This window comes from Chrysemys picta, unplaced genomic scaffold (genome assembly GCF_011386835.1).
Source record: "Chrysemys picta bellii isolate R12L10 unplaced genomic scaffold, ASM1138683v2 scaf624, whole genome shotgun sequence".
In the NCBI taxonomy this organism is placed as follows: Eukaryota; Metazoa; Chordata; order Testudines; family Emydidae; genus Chrysemys; species Chrysemys picta.
The window spans coordinates 8723-27139 of record NW_027053331.1 but is presented as its reverse complement, the minus strand read 5'-3'; the positions used below and the strand labels follow the sequence as shown (position 1 = coordinate 27139).

The 18417-nt window shown below is 54.1% G+C and overlaps 2 protein-coding genes across 2 annotated transcripts; both read right to left on the bottom strand.

The window, feature by feature from the left end:
• Positions 1–866: 866 nt before the first annotated feature.
• On the bottom strand, positions 867–5606 carry LOC135979055 (maestro heat-like repeat family member 5). Its single transcript, XM_065579660.1, has 6 exons — positions 5434–5606; positions 4542–4697; positions 3324–3446; positions 2833–2935; positions 2369–2443; positions 867–1528 (listed from the first exon to the last, which is right to left on the bottom strand). The coding sequence occupies exons 1-6, from the start codon at positions 5575–5577 to the stop codon at positions 1416–1418; spliced, it is 714 nt and encodes a 237-aa protein (XP_065435732.1). The 5' UTR covers positions 5578–5606; the 3' UTR covers positions 867–1415.
• A 327-nt stretch (positions 5607–5933) lies between these two features.
• LOC135979056 (maestro heat-like repeat family member 5) lies at positions 5934–15769 on the bottom strand. Its single transcript, XM_065579661.1, has 10 exons — positions 15306–15769; positions 14492–14607; positions 13837–13995; positions 13052–13201; positions 10910–11064; positions 8977–9103; positions 7729–7919; positions 6948–7085; positions 6672–6789; positions 5934–6140 (listed from the first exon to the last, which is right to left on the bottom strand). The coding sequence occupies exons 1-10, from the start codon at positions 15490–15492 to the stop codon at positions 5934–5936; spliced, it is 1548 nt and encodes a 515-aa protein (XP_065435733.1). The 5' UTR covers positions 15493–15769.
• Between the last annotated feature and the right edge of the window lie 2648 nt (positions 15770–18417).

Genomic DNA, 18417 nt, shown 5'->3' with positions numbered 1-18417 from the left:
ACAGGTATAGCCTGAAGTCTAGGCCGTGATTTCTGCAAAAGACACCCTTGGAACGAGACGGCCTCTTCCACGCAGCGTTGTGTTGCGACTTCCAGGGCGATGCTGCCAGCCACGCAAACATGGAGCTCCAGAGATCGGCGGCTTCTTGCCTAGACCTTCGGGCACTACCTATTCTGATCGATACATTTCCCTTCTGGGATGGCCTAAAGGGTGTGTTTGAAACCCTGACCGATTAGTAGAGGACAGTGGGGGGATTTCATGGAGGGGTAATGGCTGTGTGGCCCAACGACCAGAGTCCGTGCGGCCGCCCTCTCCATCGGGGCTGTGTGGCCCAACGACCAGAGTCCGTGCGGCCGCCCTCTCCATCGGGGCTGTGTGGCCCAACGACCAGAGTCCGTGCGGCCGCCCTCTCCGTCAGGGCTGTAGGGCCCAACGACCAGAGTCCGTGCGGTCGCCCTCTCCGTCGGGGCTGTGGGGTCCAACGACCACAGTCCGTGCGGCCGCCCTCTCCGTCGGGGCTGTGTGGCCCAACGACCACAGTCCATACGGCCGCCCGCTCCGTCGGGGCCGTCTGGCCCAATGATCAGAGTCCGTGCGGCCGCCCTCTCCGTCGGGGCTGTGGGGTCCAATGAGCAGAGTCCGAGCGGCTGCCCTCTCCGTCGGGGCTGTGTGGCCCAACGACCAGAGTCCGTGCGGCCGCCCTCTCCATCGGGGCTGTGTGGCCCAACGACCAGAGTCCGTGCGGCCGCCCTCTCCGTCGGGGCTGTGTGGCCCAACGACCACAGTCCATACGGCTGCCCGCTCCGTCGGGGCCGTCTGGCCCAATGACCAGAGTCCGTGCGGCCGCCCTCTCCGTCGGGGCTGTGGGGTCCAATGAGCAGAGTCCGAGCGGCTGCCCTCTCCATCGGGGCTGTGTGGCCCAACGACCAGAGTCCGTGCGGCCGCCCTCTCCGTCGGGGCTGTGTGGCCCAGAGACCAGAGTCCGTGCCGCTATCCTGTCTCTCATGCCTGTGTGGCCTTGAAGAAGTGAGGTTTTTACTCACGAAAGCTTATGCCCAAATAAATCTGTTAGTCTTTAAGGTGCCACCAGACTCCTTGTTGTTTTTCTACATAATTTTGTGTCATCTGCCAATATCCACCTCATTGTTCAGTCCCGGTTCCAAATATAAGAACATAAGAAAGGCCAAACTGGGTCAGACCAAAGGTCCATCTAGCCCAGTATCCTGTCTTCTGACAGTGGCCAATGCCAGGTGCCCCAGAGCGAATGAACAGACAGGTAATCATGTAGTGATCAATCCCCTGTCACCCATTCCCAGCTTCTGGCAAACAGAGGCTCGGGACACCAAAAAGTTGATAAGCGTCTGTTGGACGTACCATAGCAGGACAAAGAGGTCTTCTGTGTCGGTCACAGTTCCCTAGTCGAATGCAGAACCTGACACAAGATTTCCAAGCTTCTGCAGCCATTTGTAATATCTCCTGAGGATCCACCCTGTGGTCATGTCAGATGTCAAAGGCACTTCCTGAAAAGCTGAAACAAAGAGGAAACGGGTTGAAAGCCCCATGGTGCTGATGTGACTGGCGCCTAGGAAATCTCCCCTTCAGATGGCCGTCGCCACATGCTATTAACTACCCAAGAGTCTGCGGGCACAGAAACAACAACTCTGCTACTCCCAAAATAGCCCTGGACAGAGAGGAGACCCCATTCTGTGCGTAACTTCCCCCTCCCCCAGGATACACACGTCCACACACATGTCCACACACTAAAACACAGGCAGGTGGGGGCAATTGTTCCTGGGACGTAACAAAAAAGTGTCAACAGCAGAGGTGTTAAATCATCAAACATTTATGCACAGATCCGCAAAGGAATTTAGACTGAAATCCTTTGTGGCCCTGTGCCTTCATTCCTCAAGAGGTCACAGGGAAAGATGTTTCCCATGTGCACTCAGGGGATTTCCTATGAGCTGATTACCAACCTCTGAGTGGTTCCCTGGCCTGCAATCACTCCATTACAGAGAGGGCAGGTGATGAATTTTTCCCTACAGAGGGTAATTGTCATCATCATCATCATGCTTAATAATAACAACAGCCCTTTTCAATTCTGCCCGGCCTTCCTTTAGAGACTTTCTGACCTTTCTGAAGACAGTCTCCCCACACAGCTCTAAGGCTACCTCTATGCTAGGAGCTAGGGATGGTTATCCCCTGCTCCCGTACACATCTTGTGGGACCTCGATGAAAGCTCGTGTGACCATCCTTCTTCTTTAAACGCTGTCCTTAGCCAGAGAGGGACACATTCAAACCTGTGTTCAGGCCTTGTGCTGCACCCCTGTACTTCCCACAGAGGCACAAACACACAGAGCTATTTCCTTACCTTCATACAGGCGGGAGATGCCATCTTCAGTCACGGTTTCAGACAACAAGTCGCAGTAATGGCGGATAGTTTTTCCTAGACATACAATGGATCTCATTACTTTTCAAATCCTTCGCTGAAAACTGCTAAAGGTGCAGCCATTCCCCCAAGACAGCCCTTGGGAAATTCAATACATTCCTTCCATCTGCTCACAAAGCACATAAAAGCATCTGATGCCCAGAAGTTACTGAGAGGCTGATTTCCAAAGGAGATTGAATTCACATCATGCGGGTTTCCACTAGGCGCAGCCAAAGAGTTGTTGTGGGCAGGGGAAGTTGGTGCAATCAATACAGCTAAATTGCTCCCTTAATCTTGGAATACATGTTAATTCTGTCTCTCTCTCTCACACACACACACACCAGAAGTCTAGAAAAGGGCTTTGAAGGAAGCAGTTCAAAAAAGATCAAGTGAATTTCTCTGCTTACCAATGAACAGGGCTGCAGAATGTCTTATTGTTGTCTGTGAGCTTTCCAGGTACTCTAAGGCCTGGAACAGGAATTTGGGGATGTGTCTCTCGTTGTTCTGCATCTAGGAGGGAAGAAGGAAGAAATGCGCAATATACAAATGACATGTTCTTCCCACAGCGAAGGGGCCAGGAAAGCCAAAGCACACAGCCAGGGCAAAGCAACAGCCAGTATGAGCCCATACACCATAGCAGCACATCTCTGGAGTTACTAGTGTGTTCTCCAGAACCTCAGCTTTCATTTTAAAAGACACAAGTTTGGAGGTCTGACAGTTGTGGAGAAAAATTTGAAAAATGTGAAGGGATTGTAACTCATGCAGAAATGAACCAGCAGAGAGCCTGGAATAGAGTCCTGCCGCCCGACCGAAGCGGATGGGTACTCAGGGTGTGGGGTTAGAAAGGTCTCCCTCAAGTCACCGTTCACCACTCTCAAGGCACAAGGAATCCACCTACCAAGCACTTCCAGACACACTTCAGGAGCTGTGAGGAGCCATCCCAGGCCATGCTGCGGAACAGCCTCTTCAAATGAGCCCACCTGAGAAACACTGCGCAGCGGAAGAGCGTCAGTTTACATCTCTGCAAGAGAAGGTGAGACCAAGAGGGTTCTCACTGAGAGAGGGATTGTCTGGGGGACATCGAACCTTCCCCTGTCCCTTTTCTCTCGCTTTTCCTGCTAGTGGAGATTCCTGTTATTTCTTCTACACAGGACTGTGCTCAGGAGAGGGAACTGAGACTTGGCTGGAGACAGCCAGAGCCGTCCTGTCTTTGGATGGTTTGGGGCGGTTGCCCAGGGCCCTCTGCTTTGGGGGGCCCCGCACTTCACGGGACGCAGGACCTGGGCTGTGCTGGGGCCAGCAGCAGTAGTCCCGGCCCGACTAAGATATACCCCACCTCGCCAGCACCCAACGTCGCTCGGGAGAGGAGAGGGCAGGGGCTTGGGAGGAGGGGAGAAATAGGGGTGGGATGGGGGAGGAGCAGGGGTGGGAAAAGGTGGAGTGGGGGCTTGGAGGAAGGGGTGGAGTGGGGGTGGGAGGTGGACGGGGGGGGGTTGTCCCAGGCCCAGTGCCCCCCTATGGGTGGCCCTGGAAAGAGTCATAAGAGATCTCCACAACTCAGTCCTTCTATGCAAAGAAACTGTATGAGAGCGTGAGTCAGCTTTGGGATCCCAAAGAGTCGGACCAAAGAGGCACACGGATCAGGCTTCCCTCCACATCCCAGTTGGCCCAACGAAAGAAGGCAACGTCCGGTGAATGTTGGGAAGCGAGGACCTGCTGGAGAAGGTCTCTCAGGAGCTCCAGGGAAGAAGGCAGGGCAGCTGCACCCACTTTCCAGAAGGCTGTGGGCAGATACCAGCTCCCTGAACCGAAGGGCACTTACAGATTTATGCTCCCTTTTCTTTTGCTGCCTCTTGTTGGGAACCTTTGGATGCAGCAGCCCAAAGGCCTGAGGCCTGTCTTTGCAGTAGAGGGTCAGGACTCTTTCCCAGAAGAAGGCTTTTCTTCCAAATTGTGCTATGTGCTGTGGGGATGGATGAGGCCCTAGACTCCAGCATGGAGTGAAGCAGGGAGGAGAAGACTCTGCTTGGGCAAGAGGCTCTGGCCATTAATGGAGTGGGGGCCCCAGGGGATTCTGGCTCTTTGCTTATAAGGAAATAAGGACGGTGGCACTTACCAGTGTCACACGCTCCTCCTGGTCTTCGAGATGCAGCAGCAGCGGGAGCAAGCAGTTGATCATTTCCTGCTGCACCAGGCCTTTGTCCGGGTCCTTCACCCTGCTCACCACCTTGCCAAGCAGTAAAATGGCAGCGGAGCGCACATTGCCCCTCTCCTGGCAATGACACACAGGGAGTGGGGAAGCCCGGTTAAAGCCAGGCAGTATCAGAGCATAACGCGACAGAGTCATAATCCACCCGCTGCTCCGGTTCCCCCTGTGTTAACTGACTTGGCTGGCGGGAGCAGTGAGGCCACCAGGCTAGCGCCATAGACAACTTGTGCAGAACAGGGCCTGAGACACTGTGCAGGGCAGTGCAGCCCCTTGGTGTCCCAGACGCAATTTCTGTCTGGAGAGCACCGAACCGTAGACCCCTAGAAGATTAGGGGAGGGGGTGGGAAGGCTGCTGGAGACTGGTCTGGGGAAGGGGAGAAGCAGCTGCTGGAGCCTTGCAGGGATGTGCTGCTACAAAACACAGCAGTTCTTTTGCTCTTCAGTTCCCCTGAGAGCCGGGCCATTCCCGACCCACCTCTTTCCTGCTGGGAATCTCCACCTCTTTGGGGGCTGGTGTTCTCCAGACAGCTGGTCATCTGCCCAGTGCCAGCCCCTCTCCCCCAGGCCAGGCTGCAGCAGGGGCTGGGAGCAGGGCGCTGAGGCTGAGGTTTGCCGAGAAGAGCTCTGACAGGGAGGTGGCGGAGCAGGAGATTCCCCACCCATGGCAGGGGCACTCCTAGGAGGCTCCATGGCAGGGCTGAGGGGCGGGAGGCAAGGGGATGGGGAGAGAGACACAAGGGCATCAGAGGCAGGTGGAGGGGGGGGGGAAATGGGCTTCTCCTGCGGTTCCAAGCCTTACGTCATCAATGAAGGGGCGAAGGCTGACTGCAATGTCCTGGGAGATGGAGCCAAGCCCCTCCCCGTCGAGGAGGTAGATGATGTCTCCAGCTTTATGCATGGCCTCCATGACACACACTCCATTCCTGTCATCGAACGTGTCCATGATCGCTGGCAGCTGGGCCCGTAACAATTGCACCTGCAGGAATGAAGAAGGCAGCTCATTACTATCCTGGGTGACAGCCTGGAGCACATGCTGGACCATCCCACTCCCACCTATGAGAAACCACGGCTGGCACAGCCCCCCAACGGGGCAGAAAGTCATTCTCCTCTCACTCAGTGCCAACTGCTCACTGTAACCTTTGTCTTTGCTCACCCCGCCTCCCCCATTGCATCACATCTGCAATCAGGGGTCAGCTCACGGGAGCAGGGACCATGTCATGCCTTGATTCGCTCAGTAACGCACCTCCAACATTTGAGTGCCGTGTGTTAAACAACAAGGCTTGTGTGGGGATCTCGCTCTCATTTCTGAGCTATTCGATAGACATCGGCTTCCTCGGTCCCCGGGCAATCCACGCCTCTCACCTTTGCTGGCTGGAGAACAACACTGCCAAGGCCTCGCAGACTGAGCCTACGTATGATGGGATTTTTGTCCTGGGTCCATTCCATGAGCTGCGCCTTGAGCTCTGATTTTGTCACTATCGTCTCAATGGAAGGACTCTGGAGCAACTGGAAAGAGCCAAATCAACATCCGGTTGAGGAGCAGAGGTCTTCTTGTGGGGTCTGTTCCCTGGACAGTCATCTTTACCAAATGGCCACTTACTCCCGTACAAAGTCTCTGGTGTGTAGGGAGCCAGTTGCTGCTCTTTCAGTTGGTTCATTCCCAGAAGTTAGACTAATGTATAAGTCACAAATAAACCCGCAGGGAAAGGGGAATCTCCAGGCCCCATTGAGTGCCATGGAACAACCCCTGGGGCAGAAGAAAAGCAGACCCCAAGAAAAGGTGAGGAGAGAAGCATGGCCTTGGGGCAGTGGTGAAACATCTCCTCTTGTCATATGATCCCATCTAGGCACATCCAGCCAGGGGCGATCTCACCCTGTCTCTCCCTCCCTCTCTCTGCCGTGCCCCACAGCCATCCATGTGTGGAGAGGAGCTAGCTGGCTGTAGACTGCTGAGCTCCTGACAATGTGCCCCAGAGCTTACTGGCCTGAGCTGCTCTGCAGAAAGCCCACTTGTGCCTGTCAATTAATGAATCTCACCTCAGTGCAGAAAGTCATGGCGATATGTCTCTGCTCATCCTCCTTCTGACTCTGGACAATGGTGACGGCCTCTCTGAAAACTGCAGGGAGCTGAGGGTTCTCAAACTCGATCATGGCTCTGGAACATGGAACAGAAAGTCCCTTGTGGTTATCAAGGGGGAGAGAGAGTTCCTCACTAGTTACTGGGCTGAGATGGCAGCTGGAACAGAGGAATATTTCACACGGAAATCCCATTGCCAAGAGAGACCCAATGAAGAGGAAACTTTGGGCTCCTACCTTGCAATTAGGCCAACACCCTGCGAGTAGTAATATCGGGAGGATATCATGTCCCAACCCTGCTGTAACTGGATGCCGGCAAATTCCTTCCAGTATCCGGGCATGGAAAAAAGAGTCTTCACAGCCTCCACTGACGTGCTAAAGACAAAAAAATCCCAGTGTCAGGCAACGAGATCACCCCCAAGCATGGCAAATCTGCACAAGCCCTGGGACACACAGCATGGTCAGCAGTAGCTAGCGACCCCGAGGATAGATCCAGTGTGATATCATGGTGCTTCCCTTCCCAAGGGGCCCTGTCTACACTGCAGATTCATTGAGTTTGTAACCAGTTACTGACACTAGCTTCTTAAGATGGTTGGTGTCATCACTCAATACGGTTGAATACTTGATTCTTTACTGTGGCAGGTAACAGGACACAAGCGGGCATGTGCGGCCAGATCCTTAGTTGGTGTAAGCGAGCAAAGCTGTGTCAGTTTACAGCACCTGAGGTGGCCTCTGGCGCTCTGTGTTTCCACTGACGCTTTGGCAGGTGGCACATGGGGATGGATGCACAAACATGACTGCTGCCTGACTGTGGAGTGAAAGCAGCTGGCCTGTGGACGGAGTCAGATGAGCGAGTGTGACTCACAAGAACACACGGCTCTCAACCCTTTCCCCTCAAGAGAGACCTGCACCGAACTGAGCCTGGGCGAACTACAGCACCCGAACAAATGATGGCCATGAACAGAGCACACGTGTTTAGCAGAACAAATCTGTTCTTCCTTTTCCTTTCAGTCATTACCTTAGGGGGCTGAGGCAGCTGGACCCCTCCTCGGGGCTGGATGTCTCGCTGGCCCCGTAGGTCCCTGGCAAGCGCAGCTCCATCACATACTGCACTTGCCTGACGCAGAGGATGAGCATCTGGGGATACATTTCCAGGATGGCTTCTCGGTATCCCCACAGGAAAAGGACCTCGTAAATGGTCCTCATTGCCTGGAGGGGGGAAAGAATTTCAGTCAACTATCCCAATCTGCCACCTGCCCCCATTGCCATTCGCTATTGTCCTTTTCTCATGTCTCATTTCCTCCACAGGGTATTAGAAAAGAGGATAGGCTCCTGAGAGGGGAGGAGACATTTTGAGGCTCCAGAACCATCACCCATTCCTGGAACGAAAGCAGGATGGAGCCCTATGGAAAGATCAGAAGAGTCTGGATGACGTTATTCCCCGTCGTTTCTCTTAATGGTGCAGACCCTGTGCTTTGGCTTTCCAGCCATGACTGGACGGGCTGAAACCATCCTGAGGAGATCCGTTCGCATAGGCCCAGTGTTTCTGGCCCAGTCAAAAGTACTGGACATCTCATGATCCCATGCTGGGAAGCTCTCTAGTCACAGTTTACAGAGCCAAGAGACACCGGAACTGCAGCTGCTCACTAAAGGGCCATCTAGAGCAGAAGACAACTGAGCCAGGGGACCAGCAGATAAACCACTTCAGATCTGTAACTTTTACCTGGGGGAAACTTTCTTTACACGTCTTTGGTTTGCTAGGAGGTGGCCAGGACACACTAAGGCCTGGTCTGCACTACAGAGTTAGGTCAACGCAAGGCCGCTCACCCAGCATCACCCTAACTATGGAATTTCCTTCCCGTCGGCAGAACTGCCCCTCGGTTCCAAATTAATAACAATAATAATTAAAAATCTCTCCACGAGTGGCAGAGAGTCCAGGTTGATGCAGTTAGGTCGATGCAGTGTCAGTGTAGACACCGCGTCGCTTATGTCAACTGGCTTTCAGGAGCCTCCCCACCCTGACCGTACAATCAAGACAAGCGCTTCTGGCGAGGACGTGCACTGCCGACACGAGCAGCAAAGTGCAGACACACACAAGGGATGGAATTGCTGTGGCGGCTGTATGCCGAGGTAAGTTAGGTCAACTTCATTGTGTAGTGGAGCCATGGCCTGAAGCTAAGAAGGGGTGAAGCTCCCGCGCACACACAGATGCACCATCCTCCCTGCGGTGGCGGGTTGGCAAAGTGACATCTCAAATCTCACTTACAGCCAGAGACACATTGCCGCTCTTCTCCTCCCGGCGTCTCTGCTGGAGCTTGTCCAGCAGCTGCTGCAGCACCTCCCTGGTGAGCTGTGGTTCTTCACCCAAGGCCTTCCACAGCTCAATGGCACATCTGCAAATTCAGAAACAGAAGTTTGACCTTCCCTGCTTGGCCACCTCTTGCCCTCCCCAGGGAGAGACTTGGCATGTAGGCAGGAAAGGCATCTCTCAGAGGACACACCGATTGGTGCAGAGAGGCTGAGGCAGGGCAAGTCCCTTCAGAGAACGTTGTATTTATTCCTTTCCCCTAATGGGCTATTGTTCCTGAAGCTACAACCGCTGTTTCCAAGACAGTGACCATGTACTGACCACAGAGTGACCACCAAACTGTGACCCCCAGACTGTGCAAAATTCTGCTCTGTTACGCTAGGGTCAATCCCGAGGAACTTGCCTGACCTCACTGGAGTTGCTCTGGCTATTTGGGGGTGTAACTGAGACCCAGCGTTTGGCCAAGTGTCTCTTAACAGCTCAATCCTACTGCAGTGTGGTGGGCGGGGTCAGACACTGAATCAGAACATGCCCTGATAGGAGAGGACTCAGGAGTTTGGAAGGGGAGATTGTACTGCCCAGTGGGACAGAGATGGAAGGAAACTAGTACTGAAATCCCCCTCCTCTCTTCTCTCCATTCTTGCTGATCTAAGCACTGCTGTTCCTCGCAGGCATCTGCAGAGGAAGACTGCAGATGGATCCAAAAGACTCCAGTCATTGGACTTCCAAGTTTGGTGAGGAAGGTCGGACATGGTGGTCAAGCCCTGGGGACATTGAGAATTAGGTTGGACAAATCAAGAGTAAATGGCCTGGATTTGAGATCTTCAGGAAGCTTGGCTGAAATTCTGTGCCAACGCTGCCGAGTTTCTATAGCTTCTGAGCACAGACCCTGGAAAGCACTGTGGCTGTTTCAAGGAATTCAAACCTGAAAGGTTTACAAATCAAACATTCAAATCAATATGAAAACCAGCACTGTATTCCTCTGGTAACTGCATTGGGTAAGAAAGTCAATTTCTTTCGTGCTGCTCTTCAATTTGCTCTCCCATGTGACACAGATTTGTCTGTGGTCAGTGCAGAACTGCACTGCAGAGGATGCCGAGGAAAGCCGGCGTTTTGACCTCTGGCTAGGGTCCAGTTGGGTTTCACGGCCCCTAGGCACATGGGGATTGTGTTATAAACACCTCAGCTGGATGACTCTGCAAAGTGATCGGCAATAACCAGCAGGACTCAGATGAAAAGAGGCACTCACTCCGCTCAGAGCCATTATTCCCGGCTGTCTGCAGACTCAGGCAGGCTGCACTGCATTTATGCTCAGGTCATGTGTGGATGATTTTTTTTTTGTTGCAACAATAAGGGCTGGAAATTTGTGTCTTAAGAGATTTATCTCTGCTGTACAGCTCCATAAGGATGAGTGCATTTTCTCAGCACTTCCTCAGCCATGGAATAACTAGGGATCTGACTACAGGTAACAATCCTGCACTGGTCCCCAGGGGACAGACAGATGGGCCTCATGGGCCTTTTCCATCTCTGCCCTCTCTCACGCAATAGGGAGCAGCCAGACCTCATGACCCAGGGATGTGGAGTGAGCCCCAAGTCATTTATTGGCCCTGTACTGGATCAGAGAGCAAGTGGAGTGACCCATCGAAATCAGGACAATGCTGGAATTCTCCAGAAAACTGGCACGTCTCCATCCTGGGGAGTGCAGGAGGAGGGGTTGGCTCCTCAGTGGCTGTGCCTGGGCATGTCCTCTTAGTGAGAATGGACAGCTCTCTTCACCGCAGGAAACTCCCTCCAACTGTGTGAGCCTGACAGACCCTTCACGGACGGTGGCCTGTCAGTAGGAGCAGGAAGAGAAATAATGGCCCGAGGTGATAACAGAGCAGCTCCCTACCTGTCCGATGACAGCGTGTGCGCCACACAGCTCAGAACCACATCCTGGGGGTGGGAGCGAGCCAGCAAGGCTGTGGCCCTCAGCGCTGCTTTTCTGGCTCTGGGATCACAGACGTCGTCTAGCCACATTAAGATCCTTCCAACAACGTCTCCAACCTGGAAGAAAGCCAGAAAGTTGAGGGATGGATTTATCAATGAGTGACCTCCTCCCAGGTAACCCCATCTGGCAGCCCTGCAAACTGCCTCTCACCTCACTTTCCCATCTCTACTCCTCCATAATCTCAAGAAAGAGGCTTTGACAAGTACAGGAACCCCAGTCTTCCTGAGGTCTGGTTTAGCACCTTAGGCTCAGAAACACACACAAAAGCCTTCCCCAAAACCTGACCGTGGGCACAGCTCAAACTCCCCTGATGTCCCAGGGCCTTCCCTGCCTTAGCAAACTGCTCGCAGCCCTGCTCTCAAGGGCTTCCCTGCAGGAGCCTTTCCTCCATCTCTGCAACTTCCTGTTGCTCTTTCTACCACGATCAGTTCCTCCAGACCAGTGGTTATCAACCTAGTTTCCGTGTGGGCCACATCCAATACTATCTCTTTGCCCCTGAGGATGTCCCAGGTAGAGAAGCACTGCTCCAGACCCAGCTGGTTCTACGGATGTACCCCAGAGCCCATCCCAGCGATGGCAGGCAGGGCTACGTGGATGGGACTAGCCAGCTCCAGGCCCCAGCCCTATGGAGAACCTCTACACTGTGGGATTTTAAAACCTGCCGTAACAAATCTTAAAGCCGGGTCTCTAACCTCGGGCTCAGGCTGTGGCACTCAGAACAGCAGTGCAGACATGGTGACTTGGGCTGGAGCCCAGGCTCTGAAGCCCCCTCCTCCCCTGGCTTCAGAGCTCAAGTTCCAGCCCAAGCCCAGAAGAGGCTGCATTGCTGTTTGGCCCCACAGTGCCAGCCCTGGGAGCCCAAGTCCATAGGGCCAGGCTTTACGGCTCCTGCTGCAGAGTTTGCAGCACAGGGTAGACAGACCCGAAAGGGACAAGCCACCCCCTAGGGCTCTTCCATGAGGAATCGATCATTGCTCTTTCCTCTCCTGAACAAGGAGCAGGAGCTACAACCCGGGTGGCTGGATTCTGTTGACCTGTTCTGCTAGCAGGAGGTAGAGCCCGGCACAAATCAATCTGCTGATCGAGGGGCCATTTGTTAACTTCCCGCCGGGACCTGCTGGAAACAGGGAACTTGGCCAGAGACAGGGACGACCTGCAGGGAACCCGAGGAACAGGCAGGTTTGGGGAGGAAGCTCAGGCTGAGGATTCGGTTCGTTTATGAGTCTCCGAGTTTCCAGGAAAGCCAAAGCCCAGGAAGGGAATAAGTCTGCACTGACGCGCCACGGGCAGGCGGTATTTGGAGAAGGGCGGGAATGTCACCTATTTCCAGGCTGAGTGATAAAAGGCAACGTTTAAAGAACTGTAGGGAACATGAACCCTGATTCCTTTCTCAATAACCCACCTGCGCAGGCTTGGGCAAGTCAAGGAGCTCTCTGGACTTCAGTTTCCCCAGGTGTCCAATGGGTTCAATTCCTACCTCCCAGGAGGGTGGTGGAGTTTCATTAATCGGGGGAGTAAATGATACCGAGAGCCTCCTACCCAGGGGATGTAGAAATGAAGTCTGCCAGAGACCTCCCTAGGCCAATCTAATTCAGGGGGGCAGACACTCAGATCTGTGGGGATGGGCAACAGGATCAGAGCTTGGGAGAGACAGAGAGAAAAGTGCAAAGCCAAATTCCTCCTGATACTTCAGCTGGACAAACAAGGCCCTGCAGCATGTCTGAGGAAACCATGTCTGCTCCTGGAGCCTAATGTGGAGGCCCATCGGCAGACTAGGTAAGTGCTGCGCTGCCAGGGCTGGGGCTCTCGGCACCTTCAGTGTGGCTGGGCTGTCCTCAGGGACGTGTCAGAGCTCCAGCGGGCAGAGAGCACGTTACAAACCTGACGCCGCGGATCCCCGCGGCCAAGCGATGAATGGAAAGGGGCTGAGCCAACCTTCAAAGCACCATGCCAGCATGTCCCAGGAACAGTTTCCTAGGAGAGGAAATTCTCCCCTCCCCCTCTCTGCGCAGCATCCTCTGCCCCACGGCGGGAGTCTCTTACTCTCTCCATCTTGTCTCCGTGTAGAGATACGATGGCCCTCAGCTCTTCCTCTGCGGCTTTAAATCGCTCCAGGGTGGGTGTTGTCAGACCCTTCACGGCTCTCATCAGCAGGGCTTGGGGCTGGGCTGAGGAAAGCTGCTCCCCGGGGGTCTGCAATGAACGGGGACAAAGCCTGTTGGGACGGAGTATTTCCATTGGGCAGCTGCCCTGGAATAGTCTGTCTCCGCGGGAGGCTGGCAGGGCCTAGTGAGCGTGGAGACTCCGGCTGAGCCCTTTTCTTAAAAAGCCTCAACAGGTGCCGAGGTTTCCTCAGTCTTTCATCTGCTCCCCTCGCCCCCTCTGCCTGAGAAGAGATGGGAGCCTCTCAGCCAGTGCTGGGACCCCAAGGGCCACCCCATTTCCTCCCTCTCTAGCCCCTCCTCCCAGGAGCCCAGCTTGTGCTGAGAAAGCCCCAATGGCCTGCAAAGCCCATTCAAGTTGCTTGTTGAGTGCAGCCGAGGGGTCGCTGGAGAATCTGCCCCGCGTCCCATCCCACCCCGAGGGCCTGAGCAGATTGGCTCAGCAACTCTAGCAGCCCACGGTGTCTGCGCGGAAAGGACTGAGAACAGGCCCCAACGGAAATGCCTCTTCCTTCCCCACCCCGCAGCGTGTGGCGCTGCCACAAAACAGGCAGAAATCGCCGGCAGGACAGAAAGTAGCTTCGACTGAAGGAGCAAGTCTGCCTGGCTGAGGAGAATCCCAAACTGTGGGCTTCTGGGGCCAGACCCTTGTGGGTCAGAACTTACTGGGCACAATGTTAGTCCAGGGGACCTGGTTCCAGGGTCTTCTAAACCCAGGGCCTGGGGTGCTGGAGGCCTTTGTCCTGGTGTCTCAGGCACCTCCTGAGTATTACTGCAGCTGGCCTGCGTGTCTGGATCAGCACCGTCTGTCCTGGATGGCAGCAGCTGAGGACACAGCAGAGCACACCAGAGTGACACACTCGCATAGCTACTCCAGCCCCCCGGCGTGTCAGAAGCTCCCAGAATTGCAGACTTTTGTATGTGCTGCAGGGTGCTCTGTCACTAATCATCAGAGTTACAATGGTGTCTCAGTGTCTACAAGTGCAGGGATGGGCCTCGTATGATTTTCAGCAGTGCCTGTGTGCCATGAAAAGTGCATCAGAATCAGGCACCTGAGTCAGGCACTTCTGCGAATCCCACTAAGCACTTGTGTACTTCTTTAGGTGCCTAAACCCCTTTGTCAATCTGGATTATTTGCCTTATGCAAACAACCTAGAGAAACTCATAAAGACTGGCTGGAGTTGATGACGTGCAGAATGTTTCCTTTCAGCTCCCTGAGCAAGGGGCAGGTAGTTCTCCTGTCAGAGATACCAGCTCCGGGAGACATTAATACACACAGCAGGGGATGCTTTCCATTATCTCAGTCACAAAGCGTCATTACCATTGTCATATGGGAGCTGCTTGGTAATGAGGGGATGGGAGCGCGCTCTTCTTCCTGCTCTTCTGGACTCCCTTTTCCCCACTTCCCCTTCGACTCAGACGGCTCCTCCTTCGTCCCTGAAGCAGAAAGAAACATTCGTAACATTTCGCTTTTCCATGTGTTATCCCTGGTTTACAGAGGACGGAAGTCGGGCCCAGAGCCCTGAAGCGACTTGCCCAGGGTCAGACTGAAGGTTGTGGGCAGAGCTAAGCAGAGAACTCCGATCTCATGGCTCTTCGCTGGGGGCTTTTACCACATGAGGCTTCCTCTGATCTAGGGGCCAGTTTCTTTTCCATGGTGTATTCTACTCTTCCCCTCCCCTTGCACACCGTTCCTGTCAGTGATGGGCAACAGGCCTCATTTGCACTTAACCCCCCAAGAAGTAATGACTCAGCTCTGGTACGGTTCCCAGCTGTGACCTGCTGAGACCTCTGGAGCATTTTACTGATGAAACAGACCCGATCCAGGAGACAAGAAATAATTTCCTACAACATCCAGCCTCTCTGTTCTCCTTACAGCCTGGAGCAATGTTAGTACTCCCCACCCCACAGTGCCAGACCCCCAGAGGGGGGTGATCTGACACTGTCAGCTCTCCCCACCTCAGCGATGGACCTCGGCCACCCTGTCCAGAAGGATCCGGCACTAAATGGATTCCAGAGTCTGAGGTTTCCATCACTGTCCCGTGAGAAGCCCTGATGTGTAAGGCTTGTAGAGTGACTGGTGTGAGTATTCCTCACATGCTCCTCGCCACAAACCATGTGGATTGAATCCTCACCTGTAAGATCCAGTTCAACTTTTTCTGTGTTCTCCTGCAGCTTCACCTCCTCTGACTCCACCTGGGTCTCAGCTGTTTTCTTCTTCAGGGACAAGTGCGTCCACCTTCGTGGTGAGGAAACTGTTCTCTCCTCATTGCTCTCTGCCATCGAGGTGTCAGATTGGCTACGGACACAGAGTCTTTTCATGCCTGATAAGATGGTCCATGAGCATTTGTTTCTCTGGGGCTTCTCTGGCAAGGCCTGTTCTTGCTGGCTGAGGACAGAGCATGCCTCGATTGCTGCAGGTTGGAGGAACACTTTGTGCACAGGGATCTCTCTGTGCTCCCTAGAGGCGAGTCTTTGGAAAAAGGAACGAAGCCTGGAGTAGAAAGAAGGAGGAAATGGGTTTTTCTGTCATTCTCTAAAGGAAAGGAATTAGTTTGCCCAGGATTCACAGATCCAAGAGACTGGTCTTTTGAAGCCAACTGCTCCTCTAATAGCCAGCTAGTTCATACAACCAAGAACATAAGCAACACAAGATCGCCCAGCCTGGGTAAAACTGTCTGACAGTAGCCAGTGCCCCAGAGGGAATGAACAGGGAATGATCAAGTGATCCATTCCTGACGCTCATTTCCAGCTCCTGGCAAACGGAGGTTAGGGACACCATCCCTGTGCATCCTGGCTAATAGCCATTAATGGACCTCTCCTGCATAAATGTATCTAGTTCCTTTTTGAACTCTGTTAAAGTCTTGGACTTCACAACATCCTCCGGCAAAGAGTTCCACAGGTTAACTGTGCGTTGTGTGAAAAATACTTCCTTTTGTTTGTGTGAAACCTGCTGCTTATTAACAGAGACTTCAAAGGGGGCACTAGGATGTGACTCAAGGACCATTTGATCTGTAGTTAAACACTGTACCCCCATGATTAGACCCACCACATGGGACCGTGGTGAAACAGAAATTCTTCTGCAGACGTTCTAGGGCCTGTGTTATGTAGGGGGTCAGACTAGATGATCAGGACTGGCCTTAGAGCCTTTGAAACTATGAATTTCTGAACCTAAAGATGGCTCTAACTGCTAGTGTGAAGGTTGCTGCTCCTGTCCAAGAGGAGATACTTTGTCTGAGGTTTCCTTGGGGAGAGGCACCTGGATCCCTGTTCCCTCTTTCTCATAACCTTCCTTGGACAGAGCACATCACAGGTTCTCCCCTTTTGTTCTCTAACAGGAAACCTCCATCCACCAGATCTGTAATTCCTCCCTTGCTAGCACAGTCGCTGGCTACATTTCCTAGCCTGACTCTCACCTCAGGGTTGGGGTGCAGGGGGCTGAGGGCTCCGGCTGGGGGTGTGGGCTCTGGGATGGGGCTGGGAATGAGGGGCTCTGGGCTAAGGCAGAGGATTGGGGTGCAGGGGGGTGAGGGCTCCGGCTGGGGGTGCGGGCTCTGAGATGGGGCTAGGACTGGGGGGCTCAGGACTGGAGTTGAGGGTTGGGGTGCAGGGGGTGAGGACTCCAGCTGGAGATGTGGCCTCTGGGATGGGTATGGGAATGAGGAGCTCAGGGCTAGGGCAGAGGGTTGGGGTGCAGGGGGCTGAGGGCTCCAGCTGGGGGTGTGGGCTCTGGGATGGGGCTGGGAATGAGGAGCTCAGGGCTAGGGCAGAGGGTTGGGGTGCAGGGATTGAGGACTCCGGCTGGGGGTGCAGGCTCTGGGCTGGGGCTTGGAATGAGGGGTTTGGGGAGCAGGTTGTCCCAGGGAGAGAGGACTCCCCCAGCCCTCTCTCACCACAGCAGCAGGGCCAGGTGAGAGAGCAGCTGTCTCCTGGCCACAGCAGCTCTGGTGGGGCTGGGCTGGGACTAGGGGAGGGGACAGGATTTATTTTTCCTAAGTCAAAACGGGGAAGGGAAGGAGTTATGCTTCAGTTTTTACCTTATAAACTTAGTTCCTATCTAATATACAAGACGCTATGGGAATAAGACACCATGTCATGTGGTGACATCACAAGAGCAGAGGGTGTGAGAACTACAGCCACCGAGAGGGCAGGGGATTTATAGTCAGATTGCTTCAAATGCTGCATTCGTCGGCTTACATTTAACAACAACGCTTAGCTAACAGAATGGAGAAAGGAATTCTCTGCTAAAGATTCAACCTGCCCCTTTGGCCAACTCCACCCCTTCCCTGAACAGAGTGTGCTCAGAACAACACCCCCACCCACCCACACACACACACAAGCCCACAGCTGGGCACCCAGCACAAAGCAAGGGAGGGGGTTACTTGGCTTGTTTTATTTTTACTTTGCAAAAGGTTTTTTCAAAAGCATTTTCTGCCCCTGTTACCCATGGTAAGGAAGCAGATGGTTGTGGGGAAGGGAACCTGAGAGTGGTGGAGCCAGGGCAGGGCGGGGAAGTTGCGGGAGGCTGAAGAGGGCAACGGGGGGCTGAATGTGACCAGGTGCGGTGGGGAGAAGGGAACAGTTGAGATAGAGTGAGGCAGAGGGGATAAAAGTTACCACGGATGGGGGAAGCCGTCAGCAGCAGTTCCAAACTAGGGTGTGGTGGAAGGTAGAAGGACTTGTGTTGCTCACTGGATGGTCCATCTCAGCACCACCTCCCCAGGGCTGTGGTGTTAAAGGCCCCGGATGGCCCAGTGCCCAGGTACCGCAGCTCTGCTCTAGCTGAAATGGTGACTGAACTGCCCAAAGAGACTGGATTCAGGGAAATAGTTTACACCCTCCCCCGCACCCCTCTGGGCTCTGCTAGCATCAGCCCCTGAGCCAGAGACTGCAGGTGATACGAGACATCTGGGGTAAGTGCTGGGCCCAGGCTGGAAAGTGTCTCTGCAGAAATGGCTCCTGCTCGCCCAATCTCTGCCCCGGAGTTTCTGCGCGGCTCAGAGCTGCTGCCCAGAGCCCCCAGGCTCACCCCCGTTAGCAGTGGCTGTAGCTATTGGCGAGGAAACGCCCACGGGAATGCAGGACAGTGACCGGCTCTTCGTGCAGGAGGGAGAGGGGAGAGACTGGACGGGGCAGCTGGAGTCTTGTGGATAAGGGAGAAGCGGTGGATGTGGTATACCTAGACTTCAGTAAGGCATTTGATAGGGTCTCGCATGATATTCTTATCGATAAACTAGGCAAATACAA

Bases quoted from the DNA above. Each gene is read 5' to 3' on its own strand.
- LOC135979056 (XM_065579661.1), bottom strand. From the start codon at position 15,492: ATGAAAAGACTCTGTGTCCGTAGCCAATCTGACACCTCGATGGCAGAG. The intron at 11,065-13,051 runs GTAAGAGACTCC...GCTTTCTTCCAG, and splicing joins ACGGAGACAAGATGGAGAGA to GTTGGAGACGTTGTTGGAAG. The intron at 7,086-7,728 runs GTAATGACTGAA...TTTTGTCTTTAG, and splicing joins AGCTGCCTCAGCCCCCTAAG to CACGTCAGTGGAGGCTGTGA.
- LOC135979055 (XM_065579660.1), bottom strand. From the start codon at position 5,577: ATGGACACGTTCGATGACAGGAATGGAGTGTGTGTCATGGAGGCCATG. The intron at 4,698-5,433 runs GTAAGGCTTGGA...TGTCATTGCCAG, and splicing joins TTCGCCCCTTCATTGATGAC to GAGAGGGGCAATGTGCGCTC. The intron at 2,936-3,323 runs GTAGGTGGATTC...CTTCCCTCCTAG, and splicing joins AGTGTGTCTGGAAGTGCTTG to ATGCAGAACAACGAGAGACA.